General features: G+C 44.2%; 1 protein-coding gene across 1 annotated transcript in view; it reads right to left on the bottom strand.

Annotated features, from left to right (window-relative positions):
* Positions 1-24,123, bottom strand: part of SLC12A5 (solute carrier family 12 member 5) — an 814,812-nt gene extending 790,689 nt beyond the window's left edge. The window contains exon 1 of the mRNA XM_086932544.1: positions 23,863-24,123. Coding sequence (XP_086788670.1) covers positions 23,863-24,022 — 160 coding nt within the window. The 5' untranslated portion in view covers positions 24,023-24,123. The remainder of the gene's footprint in view (positions 1-23,862) is intronic.
* Positions 24,124-25,141: the final 1,018 nt, after the last annotated feature.

Raw genomic sequence — 25,141 nt, 5'->3', positions numbered from 1 at the left:
ATTGTGTATTTCACTTTGCCTCCTTTTGCTTAAATATCAGGAGACATCGAAATAGATAACTTCAGGATGTGCGCTGTACAAAACCCTCTTTTGTGTTTGATTAAATAAACTATAATATTATCCATGCATAAAAGCAACTCACGCCGCCCCAAGGGTTCACATAACATGTGGCTTAACTCTTGGTACACTATTGCCATTGTTGTCACCGTGGGAGGGGGGGGACACAAATGTTTCTAACAATGTGTGAAAACTTTTTTTTAAACAAAATTCGAAATACACGGATATATTCTGATGCACTAAGGTGAAAGATTTTGCATGTTAATGAAATACACTTTTTTGAATTTCGAAGAGACTTTATCATATTAGTACACGTTTGTTGCAAGATGTCTTTAAAAATGAAGGTGTTCATAAAAATACCTGGTGCAGGACACCCTCTGTGCTTCTTTTCTTTGACTTCAGTTAGGCTATAAATAAATGTTTGTCTTATATTTACTATATTTACGAATATTAGTGCTCTGTGAACAGCAGCCAAGTGCCCTTGTTCACCAGGGGACCGCATGTAATGATCAGGAGGGCCACAAGCAGCCCCAGGCCGTACTTTGGGTATCACTGCTCTATGTATATTATTGACGGGTGACATGTTTGGGAGAAAACTTTGTGTCCTGTAAATTATTGACGAGACACGCTGGTGGTACAGTACTGACATTGGGTTAATTATTGATGAGACGCGTATTTGGTACAACCCGGGCATGCTCTAAGTGCATTATTGACGGGAAGGACACACTTTTAGTACTCTGCGGACAGGGCGTGCTCCTACAAAGCACAGAGGGGGCACATGCCTGGCACAATACAGGGGGTGCCCGCTGCTGGTACATTGATACGGCACACTTCGGTACAGTCCTGCCAGTGCATGCTCTTTTTACATTACTGACGGGCGCATATTAGGTGCCGGGGTACTAATGCATGCGCTCGTAGAGTATTAACTGGGCACACATGTGGCACAGTGCAGGCGGTGCATGCTCGTGGTATGTCAATGACTATACATGCTTAGTACAGTACTACTAGAGGATGCCCCGGGGACGTTAACTGGGCACACACGTGGCACAGTACTGGCAGTGCATGCTCTTGGTATGTCAATGACTGTACATGCTTAGTACAGTACTACTAGAGGATGCTCTGGGGACGTTAACTGGGCACACACGTGACACAGTACTGGCAGTGCAAGCACCTGGCAGTACATACTATAACACTAAACCTTTGTAATATATATTATCTCCAAGACAACATGCGATTATTAATGCAATAGACTCTGTCTTCTGAAAGAGGTCCTCGCCATCACACACAACCATTCCTGTGACACAATGTCCTCCCACCACACCATCACAAAATGCAATCCATACCACATAATAATTTAATCATTGCATCTTACCATACCTATAACACAACACCTTCACCATACAGTGTACCACCACTACCACTGAAGTAGACACCATCATAATATACAATCTTTACACTCAGGGGCTACACCATCATTTCAAAATATAAATATCAGCTGATACCATCACCCATTAGCAGCCCCATCTCAAACGAACATGCCAAACGCATCCTAGGACTCCATTACCAATCCCTTTACTTCACGGCATTCGCATCACACTATTCCATCACACAATCCTGTCCCCTATCCCCACTCTCATCACACAATCCTATGCCCCAGCAGACCCATTCACAATCCAATCACTTCACGTCATTCCTGTCACACTTCCCATCCGATCACACAGTTCCATTAGCCCTTGCCATACCCATCCAACAATCCTATCACCATCCCACCCTATCATCCTGTTTCTCAATTCCATCATGCATGAAGTACCCATCACACCTGACATCCCATTATACAATCACAGCACATAATCCTATGGTTTCATGCCTTTCCCATCAAATGCTCCAATCCCAATTAGATACCGCCATCACATCACACTGTTTCCATCCAACCATACCCTTCCATTACACAATCCCATTCCTATCACCCGCCAAGATTCCCGTTACATTCTACCATCCCATCTAGCCCTTCCGGTCACACAGTCCCATCACTCCTTACCATTCCCATCACTATCGAATAAGACCCTCCAATCCTATTACAGTTTCATCACATCAAGCCTTCCCAGTACACAGTCCCATCACTACTTGCCATTCCCACTACGCAATCCTAACATATCACACCCTCCGATCCCATTGCACAATCCCATCACATCACCGTTTCCATTACACCATACCCTTCTATTACACAGCACCATTCCGATCAAACGCTAAGATTCATATTACACTCTACTATCACATCAAGCCCTTCCAATAATACAATCCCATCACTCCTTCCCATTCCCATCCCACAATCCTATTTAATCACATCCTCCAATCCTGTTACACAGTTCCATCACATCAAGCCTTCTCACTACCCAGTCCCATAACTTGTTGCCATTCCCATCAGGCAATTCTATCCTATCACACCCTCCAATCCCATCACATCATGCCATTCCATTACACAATCCTATTCCTTTCACACGGTAAGATTCCCATTACATTCTACTATCACGTCAAGCCCTTCCCGTCATACAGCCCCATCCCGCCTTACCATTCTCATCACACAAACCTATCCTATCACACCCTCCAATCCTATTTCACAATCTCATCACATCAAACCATTCCTATCAAACCAAGACATTCCTGTCACACTATACCATTCCATCACGTAGTCCCGTTCCCATCACATGCCACAATCCCATTCCATAATACGATCAGGTAATAACATTCCCTTCAAAAGCTACGATCCCATTACACGATCCTATCACATAAACCCACTCATATCACCACATACCATTTCATTACACAACCCCATCTCCATCACAAGCTCTGATCGCATCACGGAATACTATCACCTCATGCAGTTCTCATCACACAACTTCATTCTGTCACACCTTGTGATCCTCTTCAAAATTCCTATCATGCCAAATTATTCCCACCACACCATACAATTCCGTTACACGGTCCCATTGCGACAAACTCTACTATCCCATTACACAACCCTGTCGCCTCATACCGTCGCCATCACCCACATCACTAGATGCCCTCCTATCTAGAGACTCATCCTCTGCACTTTAGCCTAAAGGTGGCATCTTGCCGCTGGTACTATTAATCCGGTCTGTGCTCGCTTCGGACAAAGACCGTCGCAAGCACTACCTCGCTAGTGCTGCGCATGTCCGTTGGCCAACGCAGCCCTGCCCACTGATTAAAACTCCTGCACCGCGGCTGAATTTGCTCCGCGGTTACGGAGTTAATTGCTGCGCTATCCAATAACTCTCACATAGTGAGGAGAAAGTATTAGTCTAAGCGCCTGATTTAGATATCGGCAGACAACGGTGATGGATATCCCGTCCGCCGAAGTATAACTCCCATAGGATATCATGGGATTTATATTTTGGCGGATGGGATATCTGTCACCGTTGTGATGCAGTAACCCATCCGCTGAAATCTAAATCGGGCCCTATGCATTGGGTTGTGTTGCTATGTTCAGTCATTAGCCCAAAGGAATCCATTCACATCCTCAGAACAGTTGGTTCCCATGATTAGTTCGGGCTACACTTGAATGTCCCGCTACCGACCTACGCAGACCTTCATTCTTCTGCTGTCTGACCATTTCCATTACTCAGGAATTTAGAGCGTTAATGATATATTCAGCTTAAAAAAACCTCCCAAAAAGCTTTTCCCGGTTTGGTTGGATTGAGATCCCGCTCAATTGTTACTGCGCTTTTGAGTTTTCACTCTATCTCCGGCTACGCTTCATCTCTGCGGGAGAACAAACAATCCAATTTGAGTAAATTTGTGGATGATTATACTGAAGATGTCTAGTAAGTTGATGCAGAGCACATTTCTGAACAGTGCACTTGACATCAAACCAGCTAGAATGAGAATTTACTATGCTCCCAGATGTCTATTCTGTACAGGGTTGAGGGCAACATCAGCAAACCCATCCGGCGCTATAATACCACGCAAACTAGGAATCAGCTCACCGACTGCCCTACAAATAACTTTTTGAGATGAGATTTTTCTGAGGATTAGTTCAATATGTAACACCTCCAGGGCTAGGATCACAATAGAAGTTACGCGTGGTACCATCCAAACGTGCAAATACCTGGGTAATTATTTGCTTTCATGCTCAACTGCATGGAAATTGCCCCTTTAATGCTGGCAAAGAACTGGATCGATTAAAAAAACCTTAGTAATGGGCGTGTTTTGAGTAAATTATTACTCGAGGCAGAATGATTGTTTATTTGATGTGGAGGTGCTGAACACTGTAACACACCAGACTCTGGTTCATATTCTCTTTCTTTTCCCCTTTTTCTATGTTATGTTTCCCATCACTGGTGTTATTATTGCACAATTAATTCCATTGTATATTATATAATGTATAGGATATCTATTCTATTTCTAGTTGGAATTTATTTTGTCTGTGCACAACTGGTTATGGCTTCCTTTTTAAAAACTCTACTAAAGTGTTCAAAAGGACGAACATTAAAAAAAGTTGATCAAAAGCCCAGTTTAGTGTGTAGAGTCTGCTTAATCTGTTTTTTTTTTGCATCTGTGGTATTTAGAGACATTTTAAGATGGTGTATTTGGGCCTTACCTGCAGCGTTGAAGAGGAGCTGCAAAGTTTGTATTGGCTTATTCTGTAACCCAGGAGATTCTGAACAGAGTACCAACTCCCTGTCCTCTCAGTACAACACTAGCAGGCTAAGTGATTGGGCTGGGACTAGACCCACCTGAATCAGGCCTTCCTCCCTTTCTCCCATCTTGCACAGCCCCTTAAGTCTGATGTCAGTTGATCTATAGATCTGAGGTTTCTATTGGCTGTACGGGTTTGTGCGTGGGTTACCATTTGTCCACAGGATGTAGAGTTTCTATTGGTGTGAGGTTTTGGGCTTTGGCTCTCACTGGTCCGCAGGCTAGGGTTTCTATTGGATGGGGGTTTGGGGCGTGGGCACACTTTTGTCCACATGGCTAGAGTTTCTCTTGATTATAGCTTAGGCCTTAGACTCCCATTGCTCCACAGGGCTAAGGACTATGTTTTCTATTCACTGGTTTTTAGGGCGTGGCCTCCCATGGATCCACAGGGCTAGGGTTTCTACCGGTCAAGGTTTAGGAGTTATGCTCCTATTGTTTCCTAGGACTGGGGTTCCCATTGGCCCAGGTCATCAGATCAATAGGGTTATTTAAATGGCAGGTTTAGGGTGTCCAGCCCAGGGTGCAGTCTGTTTGGAACTGGAAGGGACCTAGTGCCAGAAACTCTGCCTGAAAACCACTCACAGCAGTTAAGTAGGTAAGCCTCCTCTACATGCAAGGTAAGATAGCCATTTAATCCTGCAGTAAACCCCACTCCCTTACATCACAACGGATTGGTGACGGTACAACGCGTACCGTCACAACGCGTGCTGATACAACGCGTCCCTTACAACGCAAGTCGTTACCACGACTTGCGTTGGGGGCGCGGATATCGAATAGTATAATTTACTATTCTAACACCAGTCCCCGTGGACACTAGGGAAGGTGTTGGAATAGTAAATTTACTATTTTTAATCTTCTAGCGCCCTCCAGCGCAAGTCGTGGTAACGACTTGCGTTGTTACGGACGCGTCGTAACAGCACTGCGTTGTAACATCCGCGTTGTAACGGATGTTTCCCATCACAACATATCATCACATTTTTAAAGACAGGTATCCATATATTTATTTATTTTTGCAGATTTTTATATAGCGCAAACTTGACCCGAATCCGAATCGGGTATCAGAGCACTTTACATAGCACCAGTTACGTTACATGAGGACACACATTCATTTGTGTTAGGCACGGGGAGATGAAGCGATTTGCCCAGAATCACAGGTTGTTTTAGCGTCATTACCGAGACTCGAACCCAGTTCCCCAGGTCCGAGGCCGAGCGCCCTAGCCGTTAGGCCAACTCCTCTCCCAATATTCACATCTTATCTAGCCCAACTCTCTCCCTATCTTTCCACCTATTCCTTTATGTACAACCTCACATCCATTCCCCCATCCTTTCACACTACACCCCCTAACTACTGTAATCTGTTGCCTGACTCGCTCAGTTCTCAAACACCTACATTGCATGTCCACACTTAATATGCTTATCATCTCCCCTGTCCACCTCTACCCCACCTACCTTCACATGCACCCTCCTTGCAATCTAACACCTCAATCACCCAGTACAATTCAACACAAAACAACACCACACAAACTAGCTCATCCACTTCTTTCACACCCACCTATCAACAGCCACCACACTCCCCCTCCACCACTTACTCACACCACTTCTACTTTCAACAAACAAAAAAGAAAGTTGATTACCACTCATTGCACAAACTTTGCATAACTCATATTAGATCATAACAGTACTCAGCTCGATTTTATCCCTGACTCAAAATCCAATGCCACAACTACCTCACACACACAATCTGACTCCTACTTCCCTCCCATAAAAACCCCATAAAATCTCTAATAAACCTTCTTGAGCAGGACAGCGAAAGTGAGTAATCTCAGAGTAATCATACTCACTCGACTTCCTACCTGCTTACTTTCCTATACACACAAAAAAACAAATCTTAACCTACAGTAACCACATATCTGCATAGAGCACGAGGCATAAGACAAACAATTAACCAGACACATAACCTTCCTTCCACAAAAGAATACTATCACATCTATTTTTTTTGCTTATTAATGCCTATTGAAATAGCAAAAGTAAATGCAATATCTTTCACCTACTGACAAATAAAGAACTAGATATGCCATTCAGAAATGAAACACTTCTGGGAAAAGACACGGCCCCAGTACTGCTCCCCCCATTATCAAGCCATTACACATGACCATGAAAGACATGAGTCGAACTAGCCACTTTAATTAAGGCCACCATAAAAATCATCAAATTGGAAGAGGTAACTAAAACGTTGTGAATCTGTTCTTGCTAGATGCTAACTTCCTGCCTGCCACTTCCTATCAATCTACATCCCTCCACCAAACAACAGTCTGGCAGATGCATCAAAGTTATGTTTTGCGAGTCCTTAATAGCGAATTTTAAGGAATCGCTATTAAAGACTCGCAAAACGGGATGCATGTAGGAATCGCAATGTTATTAGCGATTCCTACAGATTCCTTATTAGCGATTCGGTAATAGCTAATCGCTAATAAGGAATGGCTTTCCTATTCATTCCTATGGGCCTAAAGGCCCATAGGAATGAATGGAAAAGCCATTCCTTAATAGCGATCAGCTATTACCGAATCGCTAATGTTCCGCTATTTCAAGGGTGCCAGGGTGTCCAAAGGACACCCTGTTGCACCCCTGAAATGGACCTGTGCTCAAATGTTACACACACACATGCCCTAAGGGCATGTGTTTGCGCAACATGTAACTTTGAAAAATGCAAAAAAGTGCATTTTTCAAAGTTGTAGCAAATTACCACGAAGTTCAACTTCATGGTAATTTGCTCCCCCTATTAGCGAAATCGCTATTTTTTTGGGTTTCATGCATTGCATTTAAGGAATCTCATTTTGGGATTCCTTAAATGCAAGAGCAATTTAAGGAATCGCTATTTAGAGATTCCTTAAATTGCGATTTCTGCATTTGGGATGATGCATCCCAAATGCAAAAATACCGGGAGCAAACGGCCAGATTCTGAGAATCTGCCCGTTTGCTCCCAGTATTTTCTTTGATGCATCTGCCTGAAATCTATCACTGAAGCTTTCTTAGACACAGTCTTAAATCTATCATCAAAACTGTCTTGTGACATAAATATTTGATAAATCAAATATGCCTCAACCCAATGCTATCATAGCTGGTCTAAATACCCACAACTTGCAGGACATTGTCTCTGGACCAACCCACACATCATTGGATGTACTTTTGTCCAGTCCAGATGTAACTACCATTCATCAAAACTCCCCTATTAGTTGAACCGATCATCATACCATCACCTTCTCAATCAATATCACAAATAAAATATCAACTAAAGCCAACCGGCCCACTATGATCTATGGACAGTGCAACAAACGAAATATAGAGTTGAAATCACATCTTACAATAAATACTTAACTGGAAACAATAAACTCAGTGGAAAGACCCTATGAATGGATGTCCTCAGCCTTGGACATATTAATCCCCAAAACAATTTTGAAACAAGACAAAATAAAGAAGAAGGCCACTTGGGTGAATGAGAGCTGAAAAGAAATTAAAAGACATCTCCAACTCTTAACACTTTAACTCAGATGGCTCAAGTCCAAGATCACTCAAGAAAACATATGTCTACACAGACACAACAGAATGTACAAATCATAAAAAAGGAAGGGTTAGAAAAGAAAATCAACTACTTAAGTAGAATCAACAATGCTAAATGCCCAGCCAAGGAACTCAATAAAATTCTATCAGACGTTTGCAATCCAGAGAGCTGTCAAACTTCCACCCCACTTTCACAAGGATTCTGCAATTAACTAGGAAAACATTATCTAAACAAATCGGACACACTGGATTCTTATCTATGAACCAAGGGAAACAACTCCTTCCATATTATACAAAGCATAACAATCACATCAGATAGTCCACCCCAATCTATATCCACCTTCCAAGAAATAACAACCTCTGAATTTCAAGACCTACTAAAAGCTGGAATCTCAGCTTAATACTCTCTGGATCACTGCCCTTCACACATTTTCAGTAAGATCTTTCAATCAATATCAGCATCTATCCCAGTCAGAAGTATTAATAACAACTACCTAAATAAATGAACTTTCCCAGAGATTTCTAACAAGGCATACCTAAGCCCACTACTTGAGAACAACTCAGACACTCAGGACCCCAAAAGCACCAGACCAATCTCCAATGTGCCTTTCCTTAGCAAACCTATGGAAAGAGAAACCTTTAATCAGATCTCAGACTTTATAGTAGAAAACAAACTACTCGCAGACAGGCAAACACAATTGCCCCTTAGAGCAACAGAATATACCTTAATCACAACTTGATATAACCTGAAAACACAGTTGACAAATATGGAGTTGCTGCTCCTCGACCTTTCAGCAGATTGTGACAGAGTACAACATGACACATTACATCTTAGACTAAAAGAAGTTGGTATAGATAGCATCAACCTCAACTGGATTTCCTCTTACCTAAACACAGGTCATACCAAAGAGTGATTCAACAACTTGTCAGAGGTTGTAAGCTCTACTACACAAATGCAATTACAATACAATACAATGTCGTTTTTTATCAACGCGGTACATTCTGGCGTGACACACTCCAAATTCTGGTGCTCGCAAATGAGTCAGACTTACCCCCACTTACTTATTTTTTCACAAAAAGGTTGAGGCACTCCAAAGACTGGTGTTCAAACGTGTTTATTAAACCATTAAGGTTATGGTAACAAGCTGCCCCCGCATTTCGAATCAATGGTCTAGTTCACGCAATACAATGTGTAGTTCATACGTATAGCTGTATGAAACGGGATATAAAAAGGTAAAATCTGAAGAACTTGGTGGAATCTGGAAAAAAACAAAAAACACAAAAAGGTCTTTCCGAACACCTTGAATGTTGAGAAGGAAACATTATATAATTTATGATCCAATATCAATATTGCATTGCACTTCAACAGATATTTTTACTTTCACGTCCCTTGGTAGGGTGGGCCGTAGCGTGCCCATACCGCCGGGGTTTTTTCACACTAGGTCTTGACGAATGCCAGGTTAACTACACCAACATTGGCAGAAACATGTTGACCATTCACTATCACGTAATGTTAATGGAAACAGGCCATCCAATTTAGTTGGCCTTGTTTACCAACACATTTTTTAATATGTCCTTGGTGATCAGCCATTAAATCAATTTTTGATACATACAAGGCATTTTTAATTCACCACATCACTCTGTTCACGTAATTCACCACCTAGCCTTCACACCTTCACATTACCCGCTCCGCAGTAAATCTGGCGTTGAAGCACACTGGGGTGACATTCGGTCACACCCAGTGGGGCCCGATGATGAAGCATGTCACCGACCAGGTCGGTGAGTGAGGGCTTTCTAAACAAACCTAATTGGTGTTGTTGACTCCTCCTTGTGCTCATTTACTTTTGTGTTTCCAACCAAGTAACACTCTTTTGTTGTTATTTTTCCAATATCAATATTGTCACAAAACAGTATGCAATTTGCCTTATTGCTGACAATGAGGCCTATACAAGACTCTACAATAAACCTACATTATAATTTAAAAAATAAGATCTAAGTCATGGTTAAGAGAACCTGGTAAAAGAATGACATCTCCAAGAAGGGAGAAGAAGTTGTCACACCCAATGACATTGTTTCTGTATTCTTCCTAAAATACATAAGGGGGAAATAATACCAAGGATTGCCTCAGGTCTAAAGGCATTACCCAAATCTGCAGTTTCCTTTTTAGAGAACAGATTCTATTCATAAAAATAATATCCATGAAGCATTACACACATGTTACACACATGTTAACATTTTAGGAATAATAGATTTGGATTACAATGCACAACCTATGGACGTTTTTGTTATTGAAGCGATTTATTCTAACATACCTTGATTAGAAATATAAGAAGAGAGGTAACTAGGTACCTCTGAACACAAAATGCTACCATGAAGTACTTATAACATTTGTGAAGAAATGCATTAAGTTTGTATTAACAAGGAATTCCTTCACCTTTTGTCAAACAAAGGGTACTTCAATGGGTGCAGCATATGCATGGGGCCTTGCCAACTAATATGCAGGCAGATTTGAATTGATCTGAGCAGTCTAGACTGACCGTGGAAACCACAGAAGTACAGTGATGGGTGTACTCAAAAAAACATTGTTTGTATGTATTATTAATCTTCCAAAAGTCTCAACCCAGGGACACATTAGGAATATTACAGTTTTGCCAACTCGCCTAAGTGGCAACCTCAAACTTCTGGATGTATGAACAACTATGGCTTGTGTCATTTTGACTCCTTCGTTGGTTTGCCCACTTATGTACATACGGGGCATTAAAACAATTTAGTTACATTGTTGTTCTACACCACTGTTTGTCTTGCAAGCTATGCACTGACGCTGTGTCGCCTATACATCCATGTATTATTTTTTAAACAACTTTGTTACTATACATATTGTGGTATTACAGCAATTAGTGTGCCCTTTCCCATGGCCCATTCATTCTTTTCATTGGATGCTATATGCTTTATTTAAGGAATTGCTTGTTTTCTTGGCCCATTTTACCACTATTGAGGAACCTCTGTTGCACTACGCCTATACTTACCCATGGGTCCTCCCACTGTGGACAGACCTGTCTTTTCAATCAACAATAATGGCAGGCAAATAGGAGCAAATTAACCTTTGCACAATCTGTCACTTCAAAATAATAACAAGCATTGGCAAACCAATAGGTCTTGTCTAGTTGTCCTATTGGCTTTGCCAATGCTTTATGTCCATGATGCACAGCACCCGGGAAAAACAAAATGCTTAACCTGATGCTGTGGAGCATCATGGAAAAAAATATTTTTAAAAATGTTTTAATGTACATTTCAATTTTAATTTGCTACGTAGCTGCCGACGACGGCATGATGCTCGTGTGACTGTATGATGATGATGTATGCGCATCTCCACCACCATGCAAACGTGCACCTGAGTCATGACACAGGCACCATTTTTTCCACGTTTTTATGTACTGACCAAGTGGGGGCTACCAAATGAATCAGTACATTAAATGTTTTTTTTATTCCGTTTGAAATTGCTTAATGCACTACTATGGAGCGGCCCGTCAGCAAATATTTACTGCCAGCTCCTTGCAATATTTCCTTTTAAAAAAAGGGTCCCTTAGGGTTTCAGGATGCAATAGAGGAGGGGTGAGGGAAGCAACTGGAGATCACCAGGGGTAAATTGAATATTACCAAAGGCAGTTGGAGGAGAGTGGAGAAGAAGATCAAGAAAAAAGGAGCAACACTGAGGGCAGGTGTTAAAACATAATAGGGAGAGTAAAACAGAGGGGCGAGGGGAGTACAACATGAAGGAGAGCACATCATAGAGCACACTGGTAAGAGAAAGCAACATGGAGCACCGTGGGTTAGAGAAGTGCACAAGGGAGGCAGCTGGTAAACACATGCACTCTCATAGATAGCGTAAGGAAAAAGAAAAAAAGTTGTTTGGTAAAAGTAAACAAATAAACAATACAAGCTGGCCAGTCAGAGAAATGGTGAAGAGACTAAGCTCCAATGAAAGGGACAAACACAAGATGGACAAGCTGGGAGAAGTAAATCCACCGAATAAGATGAAATCCAATACATATAAAACAAATTAAGCCTCTTCTCCAATTTTTTCCTTCTTTAGAGATAAAAAGGCACATGGATATATCCTGCCAGCAAAGGATAGTAACTTACAAAGATTTGTGTGAGAAACGCCTGCGTTCTAGGTCTTTGCCCGTGTGCCAGTTATGAGGTGTTCCAAAATTGTGAACAAACCAATACATTGCACTTGGATTTATTACCCCGTTGAAAACTGTTGAGCCACATTAATTGCAATACACAAAACGTGATTTACATGCTCTCTGGTCCTTATATGAGACACTATGTGATCATGACAACCAGAAAGATTACACTCAGCAATAAAGAATATATGAATTGGGAATATGGACCATAAACTTCATCTGACAGTTCTTAAAATTCCAACATAATACCAGTGGTGCCAAATAGACAGTAACTCAACCAGTTTTAGGTTTTCAAAGCAGTAGTCTCAAGTTACGATACAAATAGCAAAAAAAAGTTTTCCCACCTGAGCACTCGCCAAGACAGATTAATTGATAAAATTGAGTGGCACAAACTTGCCCTAAAAAGCCGACAAGAACTCTCTGCACTTGCAGTACAAAACTGGGCAGAGCTATCTTTAGCATATTTGTAATTAAGACGTGTAATGTACCTTATGAACCAGCAGGACATCATGATCACACAGCATGGAATAGAAAGATATGAAAAGAGAGCAAAATGTGGTATTTTTGTGTCACCTAAAAATATATGCTTCCTGGTCTAAATGCGCAAAATATCATGCAGCTGACATGTAGCATAGTTAACGAATTTTTGAAAACTTATAATAGTATTCAAGTACACGTATATGCATTGCAGAAGAAAGCAAGAACTCCCCTTGAAAAAAAATGTGTAAAATGACAAATAAAATTGTTAGCAAAGCAACACTGTTTGCGTTTCTGACACGAAATTATAAACATCCTTTTTTACAGCAATAAACAAATAACTATCTCATTTCTAAAAAAATGTTTTAAAAAGCTGAACAAAATTAGGGAAATCTGCATTTTTTTAACACTACTACGAACAGGATCTTGCATCAAATTACACCACCCACTACGTCTGAAAAATAACATGTACACGCAAGCATAGGCCTTTGAAATTGAAATTGAATGCGAGAACCCGGTAGACAGAGAAGATGGGAAAAAGACTTAAAAAGCCTTTTTCTGGGCCCGAAAATGCCAATTGATAGCAGATGATTATTCTCAAAATATGGCAAAACAACGTTCAATTATTTCCTATGCAACAGCATCTTGTCACGCTGGAAAAATCTGCTCCGAACAAAGATACAAATATAATAGACGACAATAATAAAATATGTTATGCTTCATTGGAACATTGGAATGATGAGTGCTCCACTGAAGACTGAGGCAAATTGTGGCTGCTATAGACTTTCTGCTCCCACATTACAATACTTGTCTTTCTATTTCTCCCTGTATGTATTAGAATATTCTACGTCCAGTAAGTGGAATGTTCTAACAGCTTCATAGCCCTCTGCCTAAGAGTACAGCGATTGTTAAAGGCCTTCTCCTTTGATATATATGGGTTATAACGCTGAATTATTGTGAGCTTCGCTATTGGAACAAGTCTCTAAGTTAAACAAATATATTAAAAAGCAGGTGTTACTGATCATTTAATTTACATTCCCCTTTAGAATCCGTTGTTATTGTTCTGCAAACCATTATAGCCTTATAGCCCGCCGTAGAGGGCTATACCGGCTATTAGAGGCCCTCTCCAGCGTTAAAGGCCCCGAGCCGAAGGCGAGGGCCTTTAACAAGGGAGGGGGACTTTAATAGCGGTATAGCCCATCTACGAAGGGCTATAAGGCTCCTAGAACATTCTGTCACTAGAGGGCAGAATGTTCTAACAAAAAAAACAAAGCCTTTTGCGAGCGTGAGGGGATTGGAATCCCCTCATGCTCCCTGAACCCTTTGTTCACAGCCAGAGCTGTGAACAAAGAAACATTGGAATGTTGGAGCTCCAGGCTTATATCAGCCATTATAAGCCCGGAGCACTCCATTGTCTTCAATGGAGCTCCCATCATTCCAATGTTCTAATATGAGTTATAACATACTACATGAAATGTATTCTGACCCATTGCAGAAGGCCTCACAAGAGGTGAGAGCTAATGCAGGGGCTTAAAAAGCTGAAAAAACTCAACAGGTATTTATTATGTTTTATTATTATTGTTTCTTTACAAGTAATGCATATTAGACCTCAGGTCATTTCTAAATGTTTAGACATGTTGGCGTATGTGTTTTTTTGCTTACCGGCCGAGTGATGCCCTTGTATGCTCCTTAACCTCCAATGGGTATTTAACTTTATGAAAGTTGGTATGACTGGCTAACACGTTTTCTGAGCTAGAGTGACAATGATTTCTGTCCTGATTAAGTCACCAGGTTAGATGTTCCTCAAGTGCTCAAACATGCCAACATCTTCACAACAGTTAGAAATATATTTTTAAGGTTTTAAAATTGCTGGGGTGACCCTATAGTGTCAAAATAAAGCCTTGGCCTACTGGGCGAACCTTTAATACTTTTATATCGTTCCTTTCTGTGGCCATCAATGTAGAAGAGTTTCTAAAAGTACTAAAATCATGTTTTAGAAGAAGGAAAGTATAGTAGATCGCGGTCAACCCATATGCTACTATACACCACGCAAACTCTAATGCAAACCTTCCTACATCTATATTTCACGTGGACTCTCTAGTCTACCGTCTCCTTCGCCTTGGGTTCTCTTGACTATGTAAACTGACCCAACCCAGAGAGCCTAGTCTTTCGGCTCCGAAGAATTTTTATTTTAATTATTATAAAGTTCTACATCTTCTACGCAACCACCTACATGACAACGCCCCACCTGAATACCAAGCGCTCCACTAGATTCCAATTAACATACACCGGACCTTTAAGATTCTGCATCACTTACAAGGTTATCTATACAAAGAGCCAGCTAAATATAGAACGTTATTCACAAAAGAGAACCTAGACCACTAGAATGGCAAGTCCGCTAAGCCTTCCTCCACACAGGAAAAAAATATCCGTGATCATACTCCATTATGCAAGCAGAAAACCCCTTAAATTCTTCCCCAGTAATATCCAATGCGACATAGATTTTAGGAAGAAAGGGAGAACTTGAGGGTGACTGCACTCAAACTGGAGGGCTGGAACAGTGACCCACTGCAGCTGGGAAACATCATTTACCCCACATGCGTTACTCCGCATGCCATTACCCCGCATTTTTTACACCCCAAAATCTATTACAACGTAGGGCTTTACAACGCTAACTATTACAACTCATTCCCCAAAGTAACGCCCCCCCCCCCCCCCTGGAGTTAGAATAGTAAATTGCATTGTAATGGATTGCGGTGTAAAGCCCTGAAATCTAAAAGATTTTGCAGTGTAAAAACTGCGGGAATATGGGGCACATGGAGTAAAAGTGTGCGGGGTAAAGTGTCTTATTCACAGCAGGTACATACTCCAGAACTGTCCTTAAACATTTAAAGCATGTACCCATGTGATGCTGGATAGAACAATATTAATCATATATCACAGAGCTGGGAGTTTTCTGTTGTGATATACTTCTGTAAAAGCACTGAAGTTTAAAGCTTGAAGTATTTTTGCTTCTAAGAAGCAGTGTTGGTTGGAGATAGCAATGCCAGACTCAAGCCGTGTGGGGGATCAATAATGCAGAAACTCAAGGGGTGTCTTCCTGTGAGCAGACTTAAAAAAAAGATAAGAATAAATAAACAATGAGGGAGTGAGGGAGAATTTTCAAATAGTAGAACCTGGACATTCCAGAGAAAGCTACTCCCGCTTGTTGGTCATCCCATCTAACACCAGCCTAGCTGCCCTACTCACCGGGGAGATGAGTTGGCCTTATGGCTAGGGCGGTTGACCTCAAATCTGGGGAACTGGGTTCAAGTCTCCGCAATGACGCTGAACATCCTGTGCTTCTGGGCAAATCACTTAATCTCCCTGTGCCTAACAAAAATGAATGTGTCCTGATGTAGCGCAACTGGTGCTATATAAAGCGGTCTGATACCCGATTACTTCAAGTTTACGCTATATAAAACTCCGTAAAAAAAAAAAATGCAAACAAAAGGCGTGGCCAGTGGGCACAATGTGTATTACAAGGACATCAAACCTGTACTACGCCAAGTGGCCCTCTTCGCCATGGTGCCTAATATCGTCCACACTGGTTGCCAGTCAGTGTGGATGATACTTATATTACCAGAGTGGTCTAAAACCTTATTCCTCCTTTCTCTTGGTGCCTAAATGCGCTTTCCAAACCAAGGTCACCTGTCAATTGATAATACTGACAGTACTACACTCTAGAGGACAGGCACTTTACACTAGTTAAATCTTCTATCACTTTGATACGCAGGGGAATGCCCTTTTAATATTAAAGCTAGAATATTGAGGTATACAGATAAGAGGATTTTCTATACCTATCTCATATGTACCGTGGGGAGATATTTGTATATATATATATCCTCCACCATCCCGCCTCTTTGCCAAGAAACGGGTCCGACACTTGCGTTTGGACAGGTCCAGTAAATTTATTTTGCCACCATCCTGACAGGTAAGAATTAAAACACCTGTCAGACGCGTTTCGGCGTGTGCCTTAATCATTGCCAGTTTCGTGTTTTAAAAGCATTGTTGGTATACGCTGGGACTTTTCATACTGCTCCTGATGTTACCATTGGTGCCGATGCATCCAATCACAGGCAAAAGTTGTTTCACCTCTGTGGGCAGTAATCGCTAGGCATGCTGGTACCTGAAGTCCCAAAGTCAGTTTGGGTCCCATATGTAGTAAGTTGCACGGCCGCAGTCTCACATTGCGAACTTCAATACAGTGATCGGTCCGTGCATACAGTGATGCCCCAGCTCTTGCCAGCCCGTGAGTCCGCTGATCCACCGCCATATAGATTTTCTATACCTATCTCATATGTACCGTGGGGAGATATTTGTATATATATATATATATATATATATATATATATATATATATATATATATATATATATATACGAAACGCGTCATGGCAGGCGCGCTGGCACCTATTTAAATAAAAAGCACCTTTTTGCACCAGCAATCACAGGGTTCACTCTTCGTCAGCAGCAGAAAGGTGAAAAATAAAATTGTAATAAATTGAATTTATTACCATTTCATTTTTCCCTTTCCTCAGCCCGAGCCATGTTTGTGGGCGGGGCCGTTGCTGCGGACTGGCAACAGGGGAGTGGAGCCTGATGAAGAAGCCTCTCTACATGTGGAATCGTTGTTCGCCTATGCTGCTGTGCAAGTTTGGAGAAGCTTGAAGCACTGTGGAGCCACTCTGAATGTTCATTCAGTTGACAGTACCTCCCTGGCTTGACAAAGAGCCTGAATTGCTGAGGGCGGGGCACTGGCCGTCTTTCCTTCTGCCTCCATAACCAGCAAGTTTTGTTCTATGATGTTGGGCGCAGAAATATCGCCAACCGGGTATGAACTGTGCTGCCGGCACAGCAACCAAACGGGCCAGGAGTGCCACAGGTTGCTGATCCATCGCCCTCATGCCAGGATGAGGTGCCAGCATGGAGATCTGAAAATGTCCACATGCCCATGTCCACTCTAGTGACTGTACCAACTAAGTGTCCTTGGTTTCTGGATATTGATAGGACTGAAGAAGAAAAGGTCACCTTCAAAAACCCTCTATGCTTTTTCCAAAGAAACTGACATGTCCCCAGCCCAAATGGTCTACTGAGGGCATTTGGTGGACACTTGTATTTACATATTAATTTTGTGAGGAGTTTTTATTAATTACATTTCTATTTAAACTGTTTAGAAAGTGGCTGTGGTATTTTTATCCCAAAACATTGTTGTTGTGCACTATACATTTGCAGCCAAGGGGTTTATGGGGTTGTTAACACTCTGAACTTATTTCCTATATATTGCATCCCCTTCTGAACTGTTCAAAAGAAAATTAAGAATGAGTGTGCTTTTAAATGTGGTTATTCCAAGTTTTTAAGAATTAACCCCATGTCTACAATAGGTGGTGCATATTTGTGCCCTAAAGTGTGCAGGAATAAAATAATGTCATGGCAGCAGAAGGGATAAAACATACATTATATCTCCACTAATTGTTACTAGACCTGAGTTTATTAAATCTATTATATTTTTTTGTGTTCCAATGAGCACTGAATTTTGACCCACGCTCCCAGAACAGTTTCACTAGATGATGGCCAGGGAGCCCAGGGCCTCTCCATATAACACCGCCTTCCAAATTAAGGGCATGATTATTAGCGGTGCAGTAATTCCGGTTCCGGTATTTCACCGGGCGGTATATTAACCCCTTCGCTGCGGCGGCTATTCGGCCGCAGAGCTAAGGGGGTGGGGGGCCGCATGGCGCGCCCATGCTGGTGACGGAACCGCTCCGTCGCCAGCCGTGGTCGCGCTGTGCTCATGACGGAACGGTTCCATCAAGGCCCCGCCCGCTCAATGGAACGCTCAACGCAGACGCGGAATCCACGCCGCACAGGCGTGCCGAGCGGGCCGTGACGTAACCGCTCCGTCATCAGCACAGCGCGACCGCGGCTGATGACGGAGTGGTTCCGTCACCAGCAGGGGAGAGGTTAACACGTCAAATACCGGAGCACTCGTAACGAGAGCCTAAGGTCTAGACTGGGAGAACAGTGTATGGGTTGTCCAGCCAGACTCAGATCTTTTGGTCACTCTCCCACGTCCTACAACGCGATCCTAAGACTGAGGTGAACGCCCCTCTCGTGCAGGCGCCTCGCGACATGTACCTCGCTCCTTTAACGGTAGCTTCCCCATTGAATGTATTACATGATATACCTAGTGTGAGTACCGTCTGCGTCTGTCTCACCGTGCACCATCCCTCACCATGGCATCTGAGGGCATGCACTTTCTCTACATAATATTGTCGTATGTGTGTCGTCATCCGGCTACGAGCAGAGTCTCTTCAAAAAATCTCTGCACTGATTCGATAATAATTTTTTTTTTAAATCTGAAAATAAACACAATCAATAGAGAGAGCCAAAACCCAGGATACTGACATTTATAGCGTGAAATTGAAGAAACGGATTATTAAGAAAGCCCACTGCAGGCACTCTGAGGCTGGAACCCGCTCTAGAACCAGTCTGTAGCTAGAACCAACGCATCACACAATTTGTGGAAAGAACGCACTCTCGGGCCAGTCTCTACCTAGAACCAACGATTACACGATCTGTGGACAGAACCCGCTCTAGAACCCGTCCCTACATAGAAACAACGCATCTCACGATCTGTGTACAGAACCAACTCCAGCACCAGTCTCTACCTAGAACCAACGCATCACACTATTTGTTGACAGAACCCACTCTAGGACCAGTCTCCAGCTAGAACCACAGCATCGCAAAATCTGTTGGCAGAACCCACTTCGGGACAGTCTTTAGTTGGAACCAATGAGTCACAGGATCTGTGGACACAACCCACTCTAGGACCATCTCTAGCTAGAACCAATGCATCATACTGTCTTTTGATAGAACCCACTCCGGAGACAGTCTTTAGCTAGAACCAATGCATCACCCGATCTGTTGACAGAACCCACTCCAGCACCAGTCTCTAGCTAGAATGAATGCATCACACTATCTATTGATAGAACCCACTCTAGAACCAGTCTCTAGCTAGAACCAAAGCCTCACACCATATGTTGATAGAACCCACTCTGGGTCCAGTCTCTAGAAAGAACCAACACATCACACTATCTGTCGACAGAACCCACTCTAGGACCAGTCTCTAACTAGAACCAAAGCATCACACCTTCTGTTGATAGAACCCACTCTAGGACCAGTCTCTAGCTAGAATCAATGCATCACAAGATCTGTTGACAGAACCCACTAAAGGACCAATCTCCAGCGAGAACCAACGCATCACATGATTTGTTGACAGAACCCACTTGGGGACAGTCTTTAGTTAGAAACCAATGCATCACAGAATATGTGGACAGAACCCACTCTAGAACCAGTCTCTAGCTAGAACCAACGCATCACACAATCTGTTGATAGAACCCACTCCAGGACGAGTCTCCACCTAGAACCAACGCATCACACGATCTGTTGATAGAACCCACTCTAGCACCAGTCTCTAGCTAGAACTATCGCATGACAGGATCTGTGGACAGAACCCACCCTAGAACCAGTCTCTCGACAGAACCAACACATCACACGATCTGTTGACAGAACTCACTCTAGGACCAGTCTCTAGCTAGAACCACCGCATCACACGATCTGTTGATAGAACCCACCCTAGAACCAGTCTCTCGACAGAACCAACACATCACACGATCTGTTGACAGAACTCACTCTAGGACCAGTCTCTAGCTAGAACCACTGCATCACACGTCTGTTGATAGAACCCACTCCAGGACGAGTCTCCACCTAGAACCAATTAATTATACTATTTGTTGATAGAACCCACTCTAGCACCAGTCTCTAGCTAGAACTATTGCATCATAGGATATGTGGACAGAACCCACCCTAGAACCAGTCTTTAGACAGAACCAACACATCACACGATCTGTTGACAGAACCCACTCCAGGGACAGTCTCTAGCTAGAACCAACTCATCAAACGATCTTTTGGTAGAACCCAGTCCAGGTTCAGTCTATAGCTAGAACCACTGCATCACACAATCTTTTGACAGAACCCACTCTAGAGCCAGTCTCTGGATAGAAGCAACTCATCACACTATTTGTTGACAGAACCCACTCCTAACTGGAACCAATGCATCCCAGGATCTGTAGACAGAACCTACTCTAGGACCGGTCTCTAATTCAAACCAACGCATCACACTATCTGTTGATAGAACCCACTCCAGGACCATTCTCTGGCTAGAACTAAAGCATCACATGATCTGTTGATCAAACCCTCTCCGGACCCAGTCTATAGCTAGAACCAGCACATCACACTATCTGTTGATAGAAAACACTTTAGGACCAGTCTAACACACTCGAGAACCAGTCACTAGATAGAACCAACACTTCGGACAATCTGTTGAACCCGTTTTAGGACCAGCCTCTAGCTAGAACCAATGCATCACCTTATCTTTTGAACCCACTCTAGGACCATCTCTAGCTCCAACCAACGCATCATATGATCTGTTGAAAGAACTCACTTCGGGGCCAGTCTCGACCTAGAACCAATGCATCACACTATCTGTTGATAGAACCCACTCCAGGACCAGTCTCTAGCTAGAATCACAACATCACACGATTCTGTTGACTTAACCCACTCGTGACACGGTGAACTTAGACAACCCCTGACGGCACCGGGTATGGATACAATTCACAAGCGAAATAGCCAATGCGCAGAACCCTTTACTGACTGTGTACATAGAGAGCCCAGACCCGGCAAGCTCAAGATACAACCCACTCACCACAGACTCTAGAAAGAATCCAGCTGTATGACAGGCTCTGGACAGGACACACTCTGCGCACTGTCTGTAGACAGAGCCCAGTTTGAACAGTCTCTAGAGGCTTGCACGACAGCCACTAGACCGGAAATAATCTCTGCAGTCTTAAAACAGAACCCAGTCTTGAGAGTATCTCTAGAAAACCCATTGGTATCAGTCTTCCTAAAACCCACTCGTGATGCACTCTTTAGCCAGAACCCACTCCGGACAACATCTAGAAATAGCACGTGCTCGGCGCAGAGTTTAGACGCGACCTACAGTCGATAGCAAGAGCCATGCTTGACACTGTGTTGTCAGGACCTAGAACTTGGAGGTGAACCCACTCATTTTACAGGTTAGAGAGGGCCCACTTCTGACGGTCTCCAGAGGAAACATACTGACGACAGACTGTTGTTAGAACATAGTCCAGACAATCTCTTGGGACCCCACTCACTCCACAGGTTCTAGACAGGACCAACTTTCAGCAGTCTATTGAGAGAACCAACTGCTCCCTGACTGTTATTAGAACCTACCCCAGACATTCTCTGTAAGAGACAAACTCATAATGCATGTTCTAGATAGGAGCCTCTTTCAGCAGTCTATTGAGAGAACCAACTGCTCCCTGAATGTTGTTAGAACCTACCCAGACATTCTCTGTAAGAGACAAACTCATAATGCAGGTTCTAGATAGGAGCCACTTTCAGCAGTCTATTGAGAGAACCAACTGCTCCCTGAATGTTGTTAGAACCTACCCCAGACATTCTCTAGAAGACCCCCACTCATTATACAGATTACAGACAGGAGCCACTGTGGCACTCTCTAGACAGAACGTAATGATGACAGCCTGTCGTTAGAACGTAGTCTAGGCTGTCTTTTTAGGAACCCACTCATTCATTGTACAGGTTCCAGCCAGCAGCCGTCTCTAGAATAGCCAATGAATCGCGGCACGCTCTATTTCTAGAATCTAATGCTGGCCAGCTCTGCACCCAGAACTGGCACGGCGCTGGACAGAGCCCACTCCTGACACCGCTTCTGCAGGGAGCACTCTGCTGGCACGCCGGCCCACTCGTGGCACGACTCTTGGACCGAGTCCACGCGTCAGGCGGCGCGAGCTGTTGCTTCCCTGGCTGGAAGTTGCAGACGCACTGGTGCACTCCGAAGTCACGCTCGTGCAAGGAGACTTGGTCGCGAGCTGCGTGAAGACCACTGCTGAAAGTGGGGGACCCCGGATATTGGCCATCTATGGCACTGTAGAGATGTGGCCCCTGCTCGACGTCTCTTGTTGGTAGAAGCCCCCGTGCGCCCCTGCCACGCCCCCTGTGGACCCAAGAATGAATGTACCTGGCAGCGCACAGGCGAACTGCGTGCTGAAGCCAGGCTGCCAGGCCGTCCATGCCACCGACCACCTTCTGTCACCCTCGTCACACGGCTATAAATATGCATAATAGGACTTTATATAGCAGACGGGGCTGCCGCACGGGGAGTGTCTGAAGAGGTAGCGGGGCACGGGCAGCTGCCCCGGGGGTCCCAAGGGAGGGCTTGGTTGCACCCCAGACCCTGGCACATCTGTGCCACCCTCAAAGAACCATTAAACTCACCTCTACTGCCACCCAGGCGGACTCTACATATACCCCCCCTTCACCCACGCTGCCCCAGGGGGTTCTTCCAACATCCTGACACCCCCCTTGCTGTCACCCAAGGGGGCCTGGCAGCAGCCTGGCAGTGCCCACTTCCACCTGTACGGATATTTCAGCCTGTACCCACAAACTCACTTCTGTAGTTACTTAGGGGGCGTCTGTTGCTGCCCCACACTCTCCTCTGGTGCCCCCTGGATTCTGCCTGCGCACTTACACGTAGCCCTGCTGCCCTCCAGTTGGCATAGGTGTGAGGCCCTGCATGCACTCAGAGGCAGGCCACTGCCGCCCTCCTCGCCCCGGGGAGGAGGGGTGTCTATGCCTGCCCCTCCCCACACATACATATACACCTGTCACCCATCCACCCTCCGCCACCCCCAACAGAGCTCTGCGTGCCCTCTGCCCCTCACCTCGGGTGTCATCTGCAGGCAGGGGGGTAGAAGCTGGGCACTGCCTGGCACCTGCAGCTCCCAGCACGCCTGTCTCCTCTCGGCAGAAGCCCCCTCCTGGCTCCGCTCCAGCTCGGTCAACGCTCGCAGACAGGGATGTCACCGTGAACCTCTGGGACATGGTGCCCCCCGGTGGGGTGCGGAAGGGGTGGGTGGGGGTGGAGGGGCAACTGCCACACCGCCCCGGTCCCCGCACGAGAGGCTGTCAGGGCAGACCTGAGATTGCTGCTGAAGCTGAGGAGATGCTGAGAGCAAAGCCTGCTCCTTAACAAACACCGGCTCGCGACGCCCCCCACAGGGTCCTAGCGCCCACCCGTCCTCCGCTGCCACCCCGACAGGGTCCTAGTGCCGATGCAAGCACTCAGCTGTCACCGGCTCTGATTTCATTCTCCACAGCTGCCTTGATCTGGGGACCTACAAGAGTGGGAGCTGACGGTCTGCACAACTTTTATTGTCTTACCATCAAATGGTGCTGCCCAGAGGTGTGAGACTCCACTGGAATCAGTGACGTCATGGAGACTGGCCAAGGGTGGACGGACTGCTGCTGGAGGTGAGATGCAGCCACAGTAGAAGAGGCTTGAGAGGTCAGTGGGTCTGACCCTCTAGTTTTTTATTGTGTTCCAAGACTCTGCCCATTATTTCTGCTAACATTAGAAAGTTAATTTTCCCACGCTAGACACTGCTGTCAAAACTGTGATGGCCTGGAGTTTTTAATTTGCCCTTTGTCATGAAGTTGGCTTTCAGCCAGTGCTGATGTTTTCGCCGCCAACAGTATGCATGGTGATATTAGAAATGCTGCGTTTGCCATAATAACTACTGGCCTACGACTCCCAGCATGCTGAGCGACAGGGCCGTCTTAACCGAATTATAGGCCCCCGGGCAAAGCAGTGCACTGGGCCCTGCCTACACAACCACTCGCAGGAATACAAATGTTTAACAGAAAATTAGTGTTAAATTCTGGTCTGTATGGGGCCCCTATGTTTGTGGGGCCCCCGAACGTGCCCATGCATTCAGACGGGACTGCTAAGCGATGGTGACTGAAAGAATGGAGACTGGCAAAAACTCAAGCCGATGGCATTTTGCTAGTTGCCATATTTGGGGCTATTTTGCCCCAGCTCGTTCTCTGCCAACCTTGCCTGCTTTGGCGTATCATTTTCTGCTACTTAGTGAGTCCTGGGGTAACTCTGGACTCCCCTCACAAGCCTTATATAAAGCTAGTGCCCACAATCCAGCAATACCT

The sequence above is a fragment of the Lissotriton vulgaris genome, chromosome 7, assembly GCF_964263255.1.
Source record: "Lissotriton vulgaris chromosome 7, aLisVul1.2, whole genome shotgun sequence".
In the NCBI taxonomy this organism is placed as follows: Eukaryota; Metazoa; Chordata; class Amphibia; order Caudata; family Salamandridae; genus Lissotriton; species Lissotriton vulgaris.
Note: the sequence above shows the minus strand (reverse complement) of the source record. Positions and strands in the feature narration are given on the sequence as shown.